The 18,731-nt window shown below is 43.5% G+C and overlaps 1 protein-coding gene across 3 annotated transcripts in view; it reads right to left on the reverse strand.

Moving 5' to 3' along the window:
• The window catches only part of lhx8a (LIM homeobox 8a), a 47,309-nt gene that overhangs the window by 13,302 nt on the left and 15,276 nt on the right, over positions 1-18,731 (reverse strand). For all 3 annotated transcript variants that reach the window (XM_063065075.1, XM_063065077.1, XM_063065076.1), the window contains 2 exons: positions 11,863-11,966; positions 776-871 (listed from right to left, as the gene is read on the reverse strand). In XM_063065075.1, the coding sequence (XP_062921145.1) occupies positions 776-871; positions 11,863-11,966 (200 nt within the window). The remainder of the gene's footprint in view (positions 1-775; positions 872-11,862; positions 11,967-18,731) is intronic.

The following is an 18,731-nucleotide window of genomic DNA, read 5'->3' on the forward strand; positions in this document are numbered from 1 at the left end:
TTTAAAAAAATATGCAAAGAGTGGTGAGTGCGTGGAATGGGCTGCTGGCGACGGTGGTGAAGGTGGCTACGATAGGGTCTCTTAAGAGACTCCTGGACAGGTATATGGAGCTTAGAAAAATAGAGGGCTATGGGTAACCTTAGGTAATTTCTCAGGTAAGGACATTTTCAGCACAGTTTTGTGGGCCAAAGGGCCTGTATTGTGCTGTAAGTTTTCTATGTTTCTATGAGCCCACGCTGCCTAATTACACCCATCTGACCAATCAACCTACCAGAGGAAACCCACGTGGTCTCAAAATAGCTAATATACAGGGACATAATGTTCAAAGGAAAGTGAAAGGTTTGTTTTGAAAAAAAAAAGTGGCGGGCATGCGGAATGCACGGCTAGCAGTGGTGGTAGAGAGATACATTATTAATGTTCAAGAAACTCTTAGATAGGCACATCGATGATGTAAAAATGCAGGTCTATGCGGATGGGAAGGGTTAGATTGATCTTAGAGTTGGTAGAATGGTTGGAACAACATCGTGGGCTGAAAGGTCTCTATTGTCCTACATTTTAAGGCTCCTCCAACAGTCATCCGTCCTTCTACACCTGGATCACTTCACTGAGCTCTGAATCACTTCACCCACAGTCCTAGGTACACAATACACAACTAGCACTTGCCACATTAATGGGAGATGGCGATTCACACAAACTCCTAGGTACCTTGATGATGAACCCGAGACCACACTAACCCCAACTAATTCACATTAGATAACACTTAAAATGGATTTACCTGTATAACTCGTCGGCTTAACCCGGTCCGGTCTGCTAGCTTCTGAAGTGTCTGTGCATCAGGATTATTGTCTTGTGAAAACTGTGTTTGCATTATCTGTAAGAGCAAATTAGTATTATAAAAGCACGCAGAACAGAAACAGGCCTTTCTACCCATCTAGTCCATGCTGAACTATTATTCTGCTTCATCTCATTGATCCACACATACCCCTCCCATCACATTATCCAAACTGCTCTAAAATGTTGCAATCAAACCTGCATCCACCACTTGCGCCGCCAGCTCGTTCTACACTCTTACTACCCTCTGACTGAAGTTCCCGTCAGGTTCTCCTCAAACATTTCATCTTTCACCCAACTTCTGGAAAAAAAAAACACCCTTAATCTATGATTTACTTTCACCCCTCTGGAAAATACCTACTTGAACTTACCCGATTGACAATTTTGAATGTTAAAGTGAAGGCTTGGAGGATGCAATCATCAAAAATAATTGTATGAAGGCACTAGGTAACTACACTGATTTTGTTCATTCACAGTCAAAAGATCACAGCAGGATAAATTCCTCTGTTGACAACTAAGAGGAACTACAGTTTTATAGTACAATAGTATTGTTGGCGTTCTGATTTGTTCTGCATTTCATTTAAATGTGATTTGTTACTCAGTTAAATGGCGCTGTCTTTTTTTTAAATATATGTTTTTAACTATTTCCAAGAAACTTCAGCTAATTGGGGCAGTTGCTTAATTGGGCCAGAGTACTGGTCCTGATGTGCCCCAACTAATGGGAACCCACTGTACATCTTATTGAAATTTATAGTGTATTTTATGCATTGTACTGTACTACTGCTGCAAAACAACAAATTTCATGACATGCTGTATGTCACTGATAAAGCAGGTTTTGATTCTGTTGTGCTTGAACCCACTACACTTGTGCTGAGGGACACATTTCTCTCATTTCACAGTCAATATCAACAGTGTTTGGAAGATGGCATGTACACAAATCAGCTATCGTCTCTTCTTACACCAGTAGAGTACCAATGAGTACAAAGGGACATCAAGATTGTCAACTGACATTGAAATTTAACCCTCTACTGATCCCAACCACAGTATCAGTACAAGACAATCTTTTTGACTTCCAGATGCCAAGTGTTGGTTTTGTAATCCAGTTGTGCAGACTGATGCCTCTCCATCTCTGGAATCCACATAAATGTGGAAAACACAGGCAGCCACTTCTGAGAGTGCATCATCACTCAAAAAGACAATGGTTCAACTTTCCCACTTTTGACTGTCTCCTGTGAACTCAAGATCAAATCCACAGACACCTGTGAAGACAATGAAACAGTCCCATCAGCTTTTATGCTCCTACTCAGATAGGCACATCAATGAGGGGAAAATGGAAGAATAAAGACTTTATGGAAGCAGAAGGGATCAGTTTAGTTGGACATTTAATTATTAACTTATTCAGTTTGGTACAACATTGTGGCAGCATTTGGATGACAGAATTGATGGCTTTGAGGACAAGATGAAGATACGTGGAGGGACAGGTACCTTTGAAGAAGTGGAGAGGCTACAGAAAGATAAACAGTTTAGAGAATGGTCAGAGTAGCAGAGGGAGTACAGTACATGGTCATGCACTTTTGTAGAAGAAATGAAAGAGTTGACTTTTTCCTAAATGGTGAGAAAATACAAAAACTTGAAGTACAAAGAAAGGGACTTGTGCAGGATTCCCCAAAGATTAATTTGCAAGTTGAGCTGGTGGTGAAGGAAGCAAATGTGATGATAGCATTCATTTCAAGAGGATGAGAATACAAAAGCAAGGATGTAATGTTGAGACTTTATAAAGCACTGGTGAGGCCTCATTAGGAGTATTGTGAGCAGTTTTAGGTGATTTATCCAAGAACAGATGTGCTGATGTTGGAGAGAGTTCAAAGGAGGTTTGCAAAAATGATTCCATGAATGAAAGGCTTGTCATATGAGGAGTGGTTCCTTAAAGTTGTTATAGCCAGGGGTGGTAGTGGGGCTCCCACTACTTATTAAATGCTCCTAATGATGTGCGACTCAGGTAGCCACTGACAACCAAGTCCAGCTCCTGGTCTTCACATGTGGCTTAGCTACTAAGCCTGGAAGAAAATTTTCTACTGACAGAAGGAGCAAAGGCAAGTTACTGGCACCTTAAAACCAGTTGCTTTGGGCCGATGGGGCTTGTCAGCCGTGGTTGGCAGCTCATCCAGGAGAATGAAAACTCTGATCTCAAACCTCTGCTGCCTTGCAGCTACACCCAGTCATGGGGAAGGCTTCGGGAGTAAACCCTGAGGGAAAAATCTGGAGCTGGAGTCCCTAAGGCAGTCCTATGTTGAGTTCAAGCTAACTGACAACTCCTATGTGGCTGCTTGTACCAAACTGAATTAATTGGTCTCTGGTGTTCCTTTGATTTCATCAGAAGCATGGAGGGGGCAAGCTTGCTACATGGGTAACAACTTTGCTTTCCGTATTGTGCTGCCCTGGCTCGTATCTAGAAAGCTAAGTCACAATATTCATGGTTGACCGTGACTGGTGGAGGCCCTACTAATACAAGGAGCAATGGTACTAGCTGGAATTTAGAAGGGGAAGTCTAAGATCAGAGGACACATCCTCAGTATAGAGCGATGTCCTTGTGGAACAGAGATGAGGAGGAATTTCTTCAGCCAGAGAGCGGTGAATATGTGGGACTCATTACCACAAGTGGCTGTGGAGGCCAAGTCATTGGGTATTTTAAAGGCAGAGGTGATGGATTCTTGGTTAGTCAGGCAATGAAAGAAACCCAACCCCAATGCGAAGATGAGGAAGTTGGTTTACAAACAGAGATAATGTGTAGCGAGACCAGTAGCAAGGAGAGGCAGTTGATAGAGCAAAATAGCGGTCAACAGGATGAGCCACAATACAAAAGGCTGAAAGGAATCTAGAAGGGCGAATACAGGATGGAAGGTGTTCTATTTGAATGCACGCAGTAAACAGAACAAGTTAGATGAACTTCTAGCATAGTTAGAAATTGGCATATGATTTTGTAGGTGTCACTGAATCATGGCTGAAAGAAGATTATAGCTGGGAGCATAATGTCCAAGGATACACATTGTATCAAAAGGACAGGCAGGAAGGCAGAGGGGTGGAGCTGCTCTGTTGGTAAAAAAATGAATTCCAGTCATTACAAAGAGATGACACAAGGTCAGAAGGTGTTGAATTATTGCAGATGGAGCCAAAGAGCTTCAAGGGTAAAAAGACTCCGATGGGAGTTGTATACAGACCTCAAAAACAGTAGTAAGGATGTGTCCCACAGATTACAATGGGAGATAGAAAATGCCTGCCAAAAGGGCAATGTTACAATAGTCATGGGGGATTTCAATGTGCAGGTAGATTGGGAAAATCAGTTTGGTGCTGGATTCCAGGAGGGGCAATTTCTAGAATGCCTGAGATGGCTTTTTAAGAGCAGCTCATGGTTGAGCCCACTATGAGACCAGCTATTCTGGATTTGGGGTTATGCAAATAAACCAGAATTGATCAGCGAGTTTAAGGGACCATTTATAAGCAGTAATCACAACATGATTGAATTCACCCTAAGATTTGAGAAGCTAAAGTCATGTATCAGTATTACAGTGGAGTAAATGGAATTATAGAGGCATGAGAAAGGAGTTGGTCAAAATTCATTGAAAAGAACACTGGCAGGGATAGAAACATAGAAAATAGGTGCAGGAGTAGGCCATTCGGCCCTTTGAACCTGCACCACCATTTATTATGATCATGGCTGATCATCCAACTCAGAACCCTGCACCAGCCTTCCCTCCATACCCCCTGATCCCCGTAGCCACAAGGGCCATATCTAACTCCCTCTTAAATATAGCCAATGAACTGGCCTCAACTGTTTCCTGTGGCAGAGAATTCCACAGATTCACCACTCTCTGTGTGAAGAAGTTTTTCCTCATCTCGGTCCTAAAAGGCTTCCCCCTTATCCTCAAACTGTGACCCCTCGTTCTGGACTTCCCCAACATCGGGAACAATCTTCCTGCATCTAGCCTGTCCAATCCCTTTAGGATTTTATACGTTTCAATCAGATCCCCCCTCAATCTTCTAAATTCCAACAAGTACAAGCCCAGTTCATCCAGTCTTTCTTCATATGAAAGTCCTGCCATCCCAGGAATCAATCTGGTGAACCTTCTTTGTACTCCCTCTATGGCAAGGATGTCTTTCCTCAGATTAGAGGACCAAAACTGCACACAATACTCCAGGTGTGGTCTCACCAAGGCCTTGTACAACTGCAGTAGTACCTCCCTGCTCCTATACTCGAATCCGCTCGCTATAAACGCCAGCATACCATTCGCCTTTTTCACCACCTGCTGTACCTGCATGCCCACTTTCAATGACTGGTGTATAATGACACCCAGGTCTTGTTGCACCTCCCCTTTTCCTAATCAGCCACCATTCAGATAATAATCTGTTTTCCTACTTTTGCCACCAAAGTGGATAACTTCACATTTATCCACATTAAATTGCATCTGCCATGAATTTGCCCACTCACCCAACCTATCCAAGTCACCCTGCATCCTCTTAGCATCCTCCTCACAGCTAACACTGCCGCCCAGCTTCGTGTCATCCGCAAACTTGGAGATGCTGCATTTAATTCCCTCATCCAAGTCATTAATATATATTGTAAACAACTGGGGTCCCAGCACTGAGCCTTGCGGTACCCCACTAGTCACTGCCTGCCATTCTGAAAAGGTCCCGTTTATTCCCACGCTTTGCTTCCTGTCTGCTAACCAATTCTCTATCCACATCAATACCTTACCCCCAATACCGTGTGCTTTAAGTTTGCACACTAATCTCCTGTGTGGGACCTTGTCAAAAGCCTTTTGAAAATCCAAATATACCACATCCACTGGTTCTCCCCTATCCACTCTACTAGTTACATCTTCAAAAAATTCTATGAGATTCGTCAGACATGATTTTCCTTTCACAAATCCATGCTGACTTTGTCCGATGATTTCTCCGCTTTCCAAGTGTGCTGTTATCACATCTTTGATAACTGACTCCAGCAGTTTCCCCACCACCGACGTTAGGCTAACCGGTCTATAATCCCCGGTTTCTCTCTCCCTCCTTTTTTAAAAAGTGGGGTTACATTAGCCACCCTCCAATCCTCAGGAACTAGTCCAGAATCTAATGAGTTTTGAAAAATTATCACTGATACATCCACTATTTCTTGGGCTACTTCCTTAAGCACTCTGGGATGCAGACCATCTGGCCCTGGGGATTTATCTGCCTTTAATCCCTTCAATTTACTCAACACCACTTCCCTACTAACATGTATTTCGCTCAGTTCCTCCATCTCACTGGACCCTCTGTCCCCTACTATTTCTGGAAGATTATTTATGTCCTCCTTAGTGAAGACAGAACCAAAGTAATTATTCAATTGGTCTGCCATGTCCTTGCTCCCCATAATCAATTCACCTGTTTCTGTCTGTAGGGGACCTACATTTGTCTTTACCAGTCTTTTCCTTTTTACATATCTATAAAAGTTTTTACAGTCAGTTTTTATGTTCCCTGCCAGTTTTCTCTCAATCTTTTTTCCCCTTCCTAATTAAGCCCTTTGTCCTCCTCTGCTGAACTCTGAATTTCTCCCAGTCCTCAGGTGAGCCACTTTTTCTGGCTAATTTGTATGCTTCTTCTTTGGAATTGATACTATCCCTAATTTCTCTTGTCAGCCATGAGTGCACTACCTTCCTTGATTTATTCTTTTGCCAAACTGGGATGAACAATTGTTGTAGTTCATCCATGCAATCCTTAAATGCTTGCCATTGCATATCCACTGTCAATCCTTTAAGTGTCATTTGCCAGTCTATCTTAGCTAATTCACATCTCATACCTTCAAAGTTACCCCTCTAAGTTCAGAACCTTTGTTTCTGAATTAACTATGTCACTCTCCATCTTAATGAAGAATTCCACCATATTATGGTAATAGGGTTCTGGAAGAAATTTGGAAGGCACAGGATATATACATCACAAAGTATTCTAAAGGAATGATGACACAACTGTGACTAACAGGTCAGAGCCAACATAAAAGCCAAAGAGAGGGCATATTAATGAGCAAAAATTAGTGGGAAGTTAGAGGATTAGAAAGCTTTTAGAAACCCACAGATGGCAACTAAAAAGCCATCAAGGTAAAGATGAAACACAGAAGTAAGCTATCCAATATTAAAGAGCACCAAAATTTCCTCCAATACATAAAGTGTAAAAGGGAGGTAAGAGTGGATATCAGACCACAGGAAAACAATGCTGGAGAGGTAGTAACATGGGACAAGAAAATGTCAGACAAACTGAATAAGTAATTTGCATCAGTCTTCACCATGGAAGGCAGTAATAATATGGTGGAAGTTCCAGGTATCAGGGGTCATGAAGTGTGTGAAGTTACTATAACTCAAGAGAAGGTTCTTGGGAAACTAAATGGTCTGTAGGTAGATAAGCCACCTGGACCGGATGGTGTACTCCCCAGGGTTCTGAAAGTGGTGGCTGAAGAGATTGTGAAGGCATTAGTAATGATCTTTCAAGGATCACTGGATTTTGGAATGGTTCCAGAAGACTGGGAAATTGCAAGTGTCATTCCACTCTTCCAGAAGGGAGAGAAGCAGAAGAAAGGAAACTATAGACCAGTTAGTCTGACCTCTGTTGGGATGATGTTGGAGTTGATTATTTTGGGGTACTTGGAAGTACATGAAAAAACGGGCTGTAGTCAGCATGGTTTCAAGGGAAAATCCTGCCTGACAAATCTGTTGGAAATCTTTGAAGAAATAACAAGCAGGATCAACAAAGGAGAATCGGTTGATGATGTGTACCTGGATTTTTAGGCCTTTGACAAGGTGCCATACGTGAGGCTGCTTAACAAGCTACGAGCCCATGGTATTACAAGAAATACTCTAGCATGGATTAAAGTGGCTGAGTGGCAGGAGGCAAAGAGTGGGAATAAAGAGAGGCTCTTCTGGTTGGCTGAAGGCAGCTAGTGGTGTTCCACAGGGGTCTAAGTTGGGACAGATTCTTTTTACGTTGTATGCCAATGATTTGGATTATGGAATTGATAGCTTTGTTGCAAAGTTTACAGGCGATACAAAGATAGGTGGAGGAGCAAGCGGTTGGAGTAGTAGTGAGGTTACAGAAAGACATGGATTAGGAGAATGGGCAAAGAGGCAGATGGAATACAGCATTGAGAATTGTATGGCCATGTATTTTGATAGAAGAAATGAAAGGGTTGACTTTTTCTAAATGGTGAGAAAATACAAAAAACTGAGGTGTCGGGCCAGCTGTTGCTGCAACGACATCGGCGCCAGACCCGGGAGCAGAGGTTCCTGAGTTCAAACCCAGTTGGAGCCACTCCCGAGTACACTTTCCATCCGTGCTGGGTTGAGTGTCGAGATTGCAACTCGAGCTCGTAAAATAAAAAAGGGGAAAATACTGCGAAATGTCTGAGAGGAGTGGCGTGCCACACAGTCTCTCTCTCTCTCACTCCGCACCTTGTAAAGGCATGGAAAAAAAAGACATTGTCCCGCCAACATCACACACGCACGGACGCAGCAGACACACATGCCAAAAAAAAAGGTGTGAAGAGATTTGGGAGTCTTTGTGCAGGATTCTCTAAGATAATTTGCAGGTCAAGTCTGTGGTGAAGGCAAATGCAATGTTAGCATTTATATCAAGAGGTCTAGAATACAAAATTATTCATAGCAAAAGCATTCTTCTGGGGTGCATCACAACCTGGTATGAAAGTTGTCCTGTCCAAGACCGGAGGAAGTTACAGAAGATCGTGAACACAGCACAGCACATCACACAAACCAATCTTCCGTCCTTGGACTCACTTTACACCGTACGCTGTCGGAGCAGTGCTACCAGGATAATCAAGGACACGACCCACCCAGCCAACACACTTTTTGTCCCTCTTCCCTCCGGGAGAAGGCTCAGGAGCTTGAAGACTCACACGGCCAGATTTGGGAACAGCTTCTTTCCAGCTGTGATAAGACTGCTGGACAGATCCTGACCCAGATCTGGGCCGTACCCTCCAAATATCCGGACCTGCCTATTGGTTTTTTGCACTACATTACTTTCCCTTTTCTATTTTCTATTTATGATTTATAATTTAAATTTTTACTATTTACTATCGATTTGTACACCAGGAAGCGTGAAGCGCAGAATCAAATATTGCTGTGATGATTGTACGCTCTAGTATCAATTATTTGGCAACAATAAAGTAATTAGGCCATTTGACACGGAGTCTTCTCTGCCATTCAGCTGTGGCCAATTCATTACCCCTCTCAACCCTGTTCTCCTACCTTCTCCCTTCAGTAGGAGTAAACGTCGACTATTTACTATTTTCCATAGATGCTGCCTAACCAGAGTTCCTTCGGCATTGTGTGTGTTGCTTGGATTTCCAGCATCTGCAGATTTTCTCTTGCTTCTCACTGTAACCTTTGACACCCCGACTAATCAAGAATTATCAACCTCCACCTTAAATATACCCAATGACTTGGCCTCCACAACCCCCTGCGGCAAAGAATTTCACAGATTCATCACCCCCGGATACAAAAATTCCTTTTCCTCTGTTCTAAATAGACATCTGAGGCAGTGTCCTCTGCTCCTAAACTTCCCCACTGCAGGAAATGTCCTCTCCACATCCACTTGTCATCTACAACAGTTCCTCCCACACTTGCTGCAACTTCCACTGAGGACCATCCTGACTTGGAATTGTCACTGGATCCAACAGCACCACAGAGGTTCAATGAGACAGCTCGTTCTTACTTCTGGTGGGATGCCCAGCAGTGCTGAGATCCAAAAAAATAAATTTAAAAGATCAGGGAAGGACCCTTTATGTCTTGGCCAATAATTAACCTCCATTCAAGCTGCTAAAACTCTGTGGGGAGAAAGTACAGGAGCCTGAAGACCTACACTCAACAATTCAAAACAGTTTTTAAGTCAAGAGTTAATCAAAGTTCAAAGTGAAATCATTGAAGTACCTATGTTACTATAAATGACCGAGATTCATTTTCTTGCAGTCATTCACAGGAAGATAAGGAAAAACACTAGAAGTTATGGCAAACTGTACATAAACAAATACTGAGAAATGAGGTACAAAGAGTCCCTGAAAGTGAGTGTGTAAATCATAGAATGAGTTCAGTATTGAGGTGAGTGAAGTTATCCACACTGGTTCAGGAGCCTGATGGTTGTGGGGTAATAGCTGCTCCTGATCCTGATGGTGAGGGACACAAGGCTCCCGTACCTCCTTCCCAATGGTAGCAGCAAGAAGAGAGCATGGCCTGGAAGATAGGGTGGGGTGGGGGGGGGGTCCCTGGGCATGAATGTTGCTTTCTTGTGGGAGCACTTCATGTAGATGTCCTCAGTGGTTGGGAGGGCTTTACCTGTGATGGACTGGGGTGTATCCACCACTTTCTGTTCCTGAGCATAGTCTCCACACCAGACCATCATGCAACCATTTAGTATACGGTGCATCTATAGATGTTTGTCAAAGTGTTAGCTGATGTACCAAATCTGTACAAACTTCTAAGAAAGCGGAGGCACTGCTGTGCCTTGTTTGTGGTTGCACTTTCGTGCTGTTTCCAGGGCAGATCTTCTGGTATGTTAACACCAAAGAATTTAAAGTTACTGACCCTTCCCGTCTCAGATTCTCCAATGAGGACTGGCTCATGCACCTGTGGAAATGTTGCTGCCAATCTATACTGACTGAGGAGTGTAGCTTCTTCCTGAACCAGCCCATAAAGACACCATTCCTTTTATATTTGCAGTTAATAGTATTTTTGTCTCCGTACTGCCCTATTCCCATGAAAAATTAATTTCATGTCAAAAGTTAATGATATACAATAGTGTGGACTATTATCTAAATAGGGAGAGGGCTCAAACATCAGAGGTGCGAGGGACTTTGGAGTCCTCGTGCAAGACTCCCAGAAAGTTAATTCACAAGTTGAGTCTGTGGTAAAGGCGGCCAATGCAATGTTGGCATTTATTTCAAGGGGACTAGAATATAAAAGCAAGGAGATAATGCTGAGCCTTTATAAGACACTAGTCAGGCCGCATTTGGAGTTTTGTCAACAGTTTTATGCCCCATATCTCAGAAAGGATGTGTTGTCATTGGAGTGTGTCCAGAAGGGGTTCATGAGGATGATTCTGGGAATGAAGGGGTTAAGATTATGAGAAGAGTTTGGCAGCTTTAGGCCTGTACTCACTGGAATTTAGAAGAATGCAGGGGGGGCAGAAATCTCATTGAAACCCATGAATATTGAAAGGACGAGATAAGGTAGGTGTGGAAAGCACGTTTCCTGTGGTGGGGTATCCAGAACTAGAGGGCACAGCCTCAAAACTGAGGGGTGATAATTTAGAACAGAGGTAAGGAGGAGTTTTTAAGTCAGAATGTAGTAAAATCTGTGTAATGCTCTGCCACAGACTGTGGTGAGGGCCAAGTTCTTAAGCATATTTAAAGCCTATTTGATTATTTCCTGATTGGTCGGGGCATCAAAGAATATGGCGAGAAGGCAGGTGTAAGGGGTTGAGTGGGATCCGGGATCAGCCATGATGGAATGGTGGAGCAGACTCAATGGGCTGAATGGCCTAATTCTGCTCCTATGTCTTATGATGATGAACCTAATTCCGATTCCACACAGCAATTCTGAAGGGTCCTAGACCCAAAACATTAACTCATTCACACAGACACTTCCCAACCTGTGTTTATGCTGCTGCTGTTTTTTTATTTCTGCTTTCCAGCACTTGCCATTTGCTTTGACTACCACACTAACCAGAATATCGACTACTACCACTGTGGCATTTCCTGCACAACCAACTACATTTCACAGACAAGAGAAAATCACCAGATGCTGGAAATCTGAGCAACACACAAAATACTAGAGGAACTCAGCAGGCCAAGCAGCATCCAAGGAGAAAAGTACAGTCGATGTTTCAAGCCGAGACTCTTTTCAGAATTTTTGTGGTGATAGAAAAGGTGTTAGAGAAAATCACATCCTCCAAGTGAGTGGGCTACAAAGGTAGAACACAAGTAGATTCCTTTCAGGTGATTACCTGAAGCTGGTCTGCCGTGAAACTGGTTCGAGCTCGTTTGGTTGGTTTGGGCTGATTCAGCTCTTGTTCTGCAGATGTTGCTCCTTCTGTACTGAATCCACGTCCTGCAAAATGCCAGATACATAGTTTGTGCTTTTGAAGGTGCTTTGCAGTTTTATTGAAAAATCCAATGACTACATCACGTGATCCACTTGCTGCCTCCATCTCCAGGTAGAATTAGCAGACTTTGACAAGTTAAGGAAACGGGCAGAGAAGTGGCAGATGGAGATCAATCCGGCAAAATTTCTAGTAATTCACTTTTGAAGAACATAGAAAACCTACAGCACAATACAGGCCCTTCGGCCCACAATGCTGTGCTGAATATGTACTTGCTTTAGAAATTACCTGGGATTACCCATAGCCCTTTCTTTTTCTAAGCTCCATATATCTATCCAAGAGCCTCTTAAAAGACCGTCATATCCACCTCCACCACTGTTGCCAGCAGCCCATTCCATGCACTCACCATTCTCTGCGTAAAAACTTACCCCTGAACATCTCCTCTGTACCTACTCCCTAGCACCTTAAAACTGTGCCCTCTCGTGTTGCCATTTCAGCCCTGGGAAAAAGCCTCTGACTATCCACATGATCAATGCCTCTCATCACCTTATACACCTCTATCAGGTCACCTCTCATCCTCTGTCACTCCAAGGAGAAAAGGCTGAGTTCACTCAACCTATTCTCATAAGGTATGCTCCCCAATCCAGGAAACATCCTTCCAAATCTTCTCTGCACCCTTTCTATGGTTTCCACATCCTTCCTGCGGTGAGATGACCAGAACTGAGCACAGTACTCCAAGTGGGGTCTGACCAGTGTCCTATATAGCTGCAACATTACCTCTCAGCTCTTAAACTCAATCCCATGGTTGATGAAGGCCAATGCATCATATGCCTTCTTAACCACAGAGTCAACCTGTGCAGCAGCTTTGAGTGTCTGTGGACTCAGACCACAAGATCCCTCTGATCCTCCACACTGCCAAGAGTCTTAATACTTATATTCTGCCATCATATTTGACCTACCAAAATGAATCATCTCACACTTATCTGGGTTGAACTCCATCTGCCACTTCTCAGCCCAGTTTTGCAACCTATTGATGTCCAACTATAACCTCTGACAGCCTCCACACTGTCCACAGCACCCCCAACCTTTGCGTCATCAGCAAATTTGCTAACCCATTCCTCCACTTCCTCATCTAGTTCATTTATAAAAATTACAAAGAGAAGGGGTCCCAGAACAGACCCGAGGCACACCACTGGTCACCAGCCTCCATGCAGAATATGACCCATCTACAACCACTCTTTGCCTCCTGTGAGCAAGCCAATTCGGGATCAACAAAGCGAGGTCCCCTTGGATCCCCTGCCTCCTTACTTTCTCAATAAGCCTTGCATGGAGTACCTTATCAAATGCCTTGCTGAAATCCATATACACTACATCTATGGCTCTACCTTTACATCCTCAGAACATTAGATCACGTTCGTAAGGCATAACCTACCTTTGACAAAGCCATGCTGACTATTCCTAATCATATTATGCCTCTCCAAATGTTCATAAATTCTGCCTCTCAGGATCTTCTCCATCAGCTTACCAACCACTGAAGAAAGACTCATTGGTCTATAATTTCCTGGGCTGTCTCCCTTTCTTGAATCAGGGAACAACATCTGCAACCCTCCAACCCTTTGGAACCTCTCCCATCCCCATTGATGATGCAAAGATCAATGCCAGAGGCTCAGCAATCTCCTCCTTCGCTTCCTACAGTAGTCTGGTGTACATCTCATTCGGTCTCTGTGACTTATCCAACTTGATGCTTTCCAAAAGCTCCAGCACATCCTCTTTCTTAATGTCTACATGCTCAAGTTTTTCAATCGACTGTAAGTCATCCCTACAATCACCAAGATCCTTTTCCATAGTGAATATTGAAGCAAAGTATTCATTAAATGTCTCTGCAATCTCCTCTGGTTCCGTACACACTTTTCCACTGTCTCACCTGATTGGGCCTATTCTCTCTCAAAGGTCAAACTTGAAGGCACAGTACAGGGTTAAAGGCAGGATTTGTAGTAGTGTGGAGGTACAGAGGGATCTTGGGGTCCACATTTATAAATTCCTTAAAGTTACTGTGCAAGTTGATAGGGTTTTTAAGGTGAGTTGACCTTCAGTAGGTGAGGATTCAGTTCACGAGATAATGTTATAGTCCTTTTGAAATGAATGCCAATCTTGAATTTACCTTCCTTACCACCGATTCAACCTGCAAGTTAACCTTTAGGGCACCCTACACGAGAACTCCCAATTCCCTTTGCACCTCTGATTTTGGATTTCCCTCCCCATTTAGAAAATAGTCTACATCTTTATTCCTTCAACATGGCCATACACATATACACACTATATTCTATCTGCCACTTCTTTGCTCATTCTTCCAATCTGTTCAAGTCCTTCTGCAGCCCCCCACTTCTTCAACACTACCTGCCCCTCCACCCATTTTTATTTGCCTGCAAGGGACACAAAACGATGGAGAGCATTCTGACTGGTTATATCACTGTCTGGAATGAAGGGTCTAATGCCCAGCGTCAGAAAAAACTGCAGAGGGTTGTAAACTCAGCCAGCTCCAGCAGGGTGCTCGTCCCCCAGCATCAGGGGAAGATGAGCCAGATTACATTTGTCTGTGGCTGCACTAACACATGGCGAGGAACTACTGAATGCTGCTTCTGACAGAAATGTGGCTTCAGAAAAACCATGAGATACAGGAGCAGAAGTAGGCCATTCAGCCTGTCCAGTCTGCTCTGCCATTCAATCATGGGCTGATCCAACTCTTCCAGTCAACCCCACTCCCCTGCCTTCACCCCATACCCTTTGATGCTCCAGCTAATCAAGAACCTATCTCTGCCTTAAACACACCCAATAACTTGGCCTTCACAGCTGCTCGCAGCAACAAATTCCACAGATTTACCACCCTCTGACTAAAGTAATTTCTCCACATCTCTGTTCTAAATCAACGTCCTTCAATGCTGAAGTCATGCCCTCTGGTCCTAGAATCCCCTACCATGGGAAATAACTTTGCCATATCTAATCTGTTCAGACCTGTTAACATTGGGAATGTTTCTATGAGATCCTCCTTCATTCTCCTGAACTCCAGGGAATACAGCCCAAGAGCTGACAAATGTACCTCATACATTAACCCTTTCATTCCTGGAATAGTTTTTGTGAATCTTCTCTGAACCCTCTCCAATGTCAGTATATCCTTTCTAAAATAAGGAGCCCAAAACTGCACACAATACTCCAAGTGTGGTCTCACGAGTGCCTTGTAGAGCCTCAACATCACATCCCTGCTCTTATACTCTATAACTCTAGAAATTAATACCAACATTACATTCACCTTCACAACAGACTTAACCTAGAGGTTAACCTTTAGGGTATCTTGCACAAGGACTCCCAAGTCCCTTTGCATCTCTGCATTTTGAATTCTCTCCCCATCTAAATAATAGTCTGCCCATTTATTTCTTCCACCAAAATACATGACCATACACTTTCCAACATTGTATTTCATTTGCCACTTCTTTGTCCATTTCCCTAAACTATCCAAGTCTCTCTGCAGGCTCTGTTTCCTCAACACTACCTGCTCCTCCACCCATCTTTGTATCATCAGCAAAGTTAGCCACAAATCCATTAATCCATTGTCCAAATCATTGACATACATCGTAAAAAGCAGCAGTCCCAACATTCACTGGTAACCAGCAGCCAACCAGAATAGAATCCCTTTATTCCCACTGTTTTCTGCCAACCACCCATGCTAGTAACTTCCCCGTTATTCCATGGGCCCTTACCTTGCCGAGCAGCCTCACATGAGGCACCTTGTCAAAGGCCTTCTGAAAATCCAAGTACAGCACATCTACTGCATCTCCTTTGTCTACCTGGCTTGTAATTTCCTCAAAGAACTGCAGTAGGTTTGTCAGGCAGAATGGTCCTTTCAGGAAACCATGTTGGCTTTGGCCCATCTTATCATGTGCCTCCAGGTACTCCATAATCTCATCCCTAACAATTGATTCCAACAACTTCCCAACCACTGATATCAGGCTAACAGGTCTATAGTTTCTTTTCTGCTGCCTCCCACCCTCCTTAAATAACAGAGTAACATTTGCAATTTTCCAGTCATCTGGTACAATGCCAGAATCTATTGATTCTTGAAAGATTATCGTTAATGCCTCTGCAATCTCTCCAGCTACTTCCTTCAGAACCCAAGGGTGCATTCCATCAGGTCCAGGAGATTTATCCACCCTCAGACCATTAAGCTTCCTGAGCACCTTCTCAGTCGTAATTTTCACTGCACATACTTCACTTCCCTGACACTTGTGAATGTCCGGTATACTGCAGATGTCTTCCACTGTGAAGACTGATGCAAAATATGCATTCAGTTCTTCTGCCATCTCTGCATCTTTCATTACAATACCTCCAGCATCATTTTGTGTTGGTCCAATATCTACCCTCTACTCTCTTTTACCCTTTATATACTTACAAAGGGTTTAGTATCTTCTTTGATATTAGTCATCAGCTTCCTCTCATAATTGATTTTTTCCTTCCAAGTGACCTTTTTTTGTTTCCTTCTGCAAGTTTTTAAAAGCTCCCCAATCCCCCATCTTCCCACTAGCTCTGGCTTCCTTGTATACCCTCTTGTTTTCACTTTGGCTCAGACTTCACTTGTCAGCCACGGTAGTGTCCTTCTTCCCTTTGAAAATTTCTTCTTATTTGGAATATATGTCTTGCACTTCCCTCATTTTTCACAGGAACTCCAGCCATTGCTGTTCTGCTGTCCTTCCTGCAAATGTCCCTTTCCAGTCAACTTTGGCCAGTTCCCCCTTCATGCCATTGTAACTTCCTTTACTCCACTGAAATTTCAATGTGAACTCAATCATATTGTGATCATTGTTCCCCAAGGGTTCCTTAACCCTAAGCTCTCTTATCACCTCCGGATCATTGCACAACACCCAATCCAGCACAGCCGATCCCCGAGTGGGCTCAGCAACAAGCAATTCTAAAAATCCATCCCTTAGAAATTCTACAAATTCTCTCTCAAGGTCCAGTACTAGCCTAGTTTTCCCAATCCACTTTCATGTTAAAATCCCCAACATTTATCATGACATTGCCCTTCTGACTCACCTTTTCCATCTCCTGCTGTAATTTGTAATCCACATCCTAGCTGCTGTTTGGAGGCCTGTATACAACTGCCATTAGGTTCCTTTTACCCTTGTCATTTCTTAACTCAACCCATAGAGAGTCTACACCTTCCAATCCTATGTCATCTCTTGCCAATGATTTAGTATTATTTCTTATACACAGGGCCACACCACACCCTCTGCCTACTAACCTATCTTTCCTATACACCGTATATCCTTGGATGTTCAGCTCCCAATGGCAGCCATCCTTCAGCAAATTTTCAGAGATGGCCACAACATCATACTTGCCAATCTGTAGCTCAATTTCAAGATTGTCCATTTTACTCCTTATTCTGCATGCATTCAAATATAACACTTTCAGTCCAGTATTTGTTGCTTTCTGTTTTAACTGCACCACACCTCTATTGCCCTGTAACTCATCCCACTGGAACTGATTATACCTCATTTCCAGCCTGAACTTTCTATCATCTCTGTTGCACGCTATCTTTGATTTGTTTTCCCCTTCCTCAACCCTATCACTCCAGTTCCCATCCCTCTGCCAAATTAGTTTAAACCCTCCCTACAGCTCTATTAAATGTGCGCGCTAGGATATTGGACCCCTTTGGGTTCAGGTGTAACCAGTTCTTTTTCGTACAGATTGTACCTCCCCCAGAAGAGGCCCCAATGATCCAGGAACCTGAAGCCCTGACTCCAACACCAGTCTCTCAACCACACATTAATATGCCTGATCATGCTATTCTTGCACTCGTTAGCAGGTGGCACAGGCAGCAACCCTGAGATTACTACCCTAGAGGTCCTGCCTTTCAGCTTCCTACCCTACTCCCTGAATTCTCTCTTCAGGATCTCCTCTCTTTTTCTATCTATGTCATTGGTTCCAATGTGTACCAAGACTTTTGACTGTTCACCCTCTCCTTTCAGAATACTCTGCACCTGATCTGAGACATCCCATCTCATGGCACCAGGGAGGCAACCCACCATGCAGTTATCTCTATCAGGCTGACAGAACCTCCTTCCCTTCTCCTGACTATGGAATCCCCTATGACTACTACATTCCTCATCTTCTTCTCTCCCTTCTGCACCATGGAACCAGGCTCAGTCTCAGAGGCCCAATCGCCGTGGTCGTCCACTGTCAGGTTACTCCCCTCAACTGCATCCAAAATGAGATAACGATGACTGAGGGGGATGGCCACAGGGGCGCTCTCTATTATCTGAGCTCTTTCCCTCACTTCCCTGATCATCACCCACTTATCTAACTCCTGCAGCCTCGGGGTGACTAACTCCCTGTAGCTCCTCTCTATCTCCTGCTCACTCTCCCTAATGTAGGTCATCAAGCCGCAGCTCCAGATCCCCAACACGGTCTCTCAGAAGCTGCATCTCAGTGCACCTGACGTAGATGTGGCCATCTGGGAGACTGGAAGATTCCCACATCTGAAACCCAGAGCAAAATACTAACCCTACCGACATGCTCTCTATTCCTCAAAAAAAATGCAAAAAGCCAAAATCGAAGCCCACTTACCTCGCCAAACCATTGTAACTTACAGTAATGCATGTATTGTACTTTGCTGCAGCAAAACAATACATTTCACGACATACAGTGCCTATAAAAAGTATTCACTCCCTTGGAAGTTTTCATATTTTGTTTTACAACATTGAATCAGTGGATTTAATTTG

The sequence above is a fragment of the Mobula hypostoma genome, chromosome 12 (genome assembly GCF_963921235.1).
Source record: "Mobula hypostoma chromosome 12, sMobHyp1.1, whole genome shotgun sequence".
Taxonomy (NCBI): domain Eukaryota; kingdom Metazoa; phylum Chordata; class Chondrichthyes; order Myliobatiformes; family Myliobatidae; genus Mobula; species Mobula hypostoma.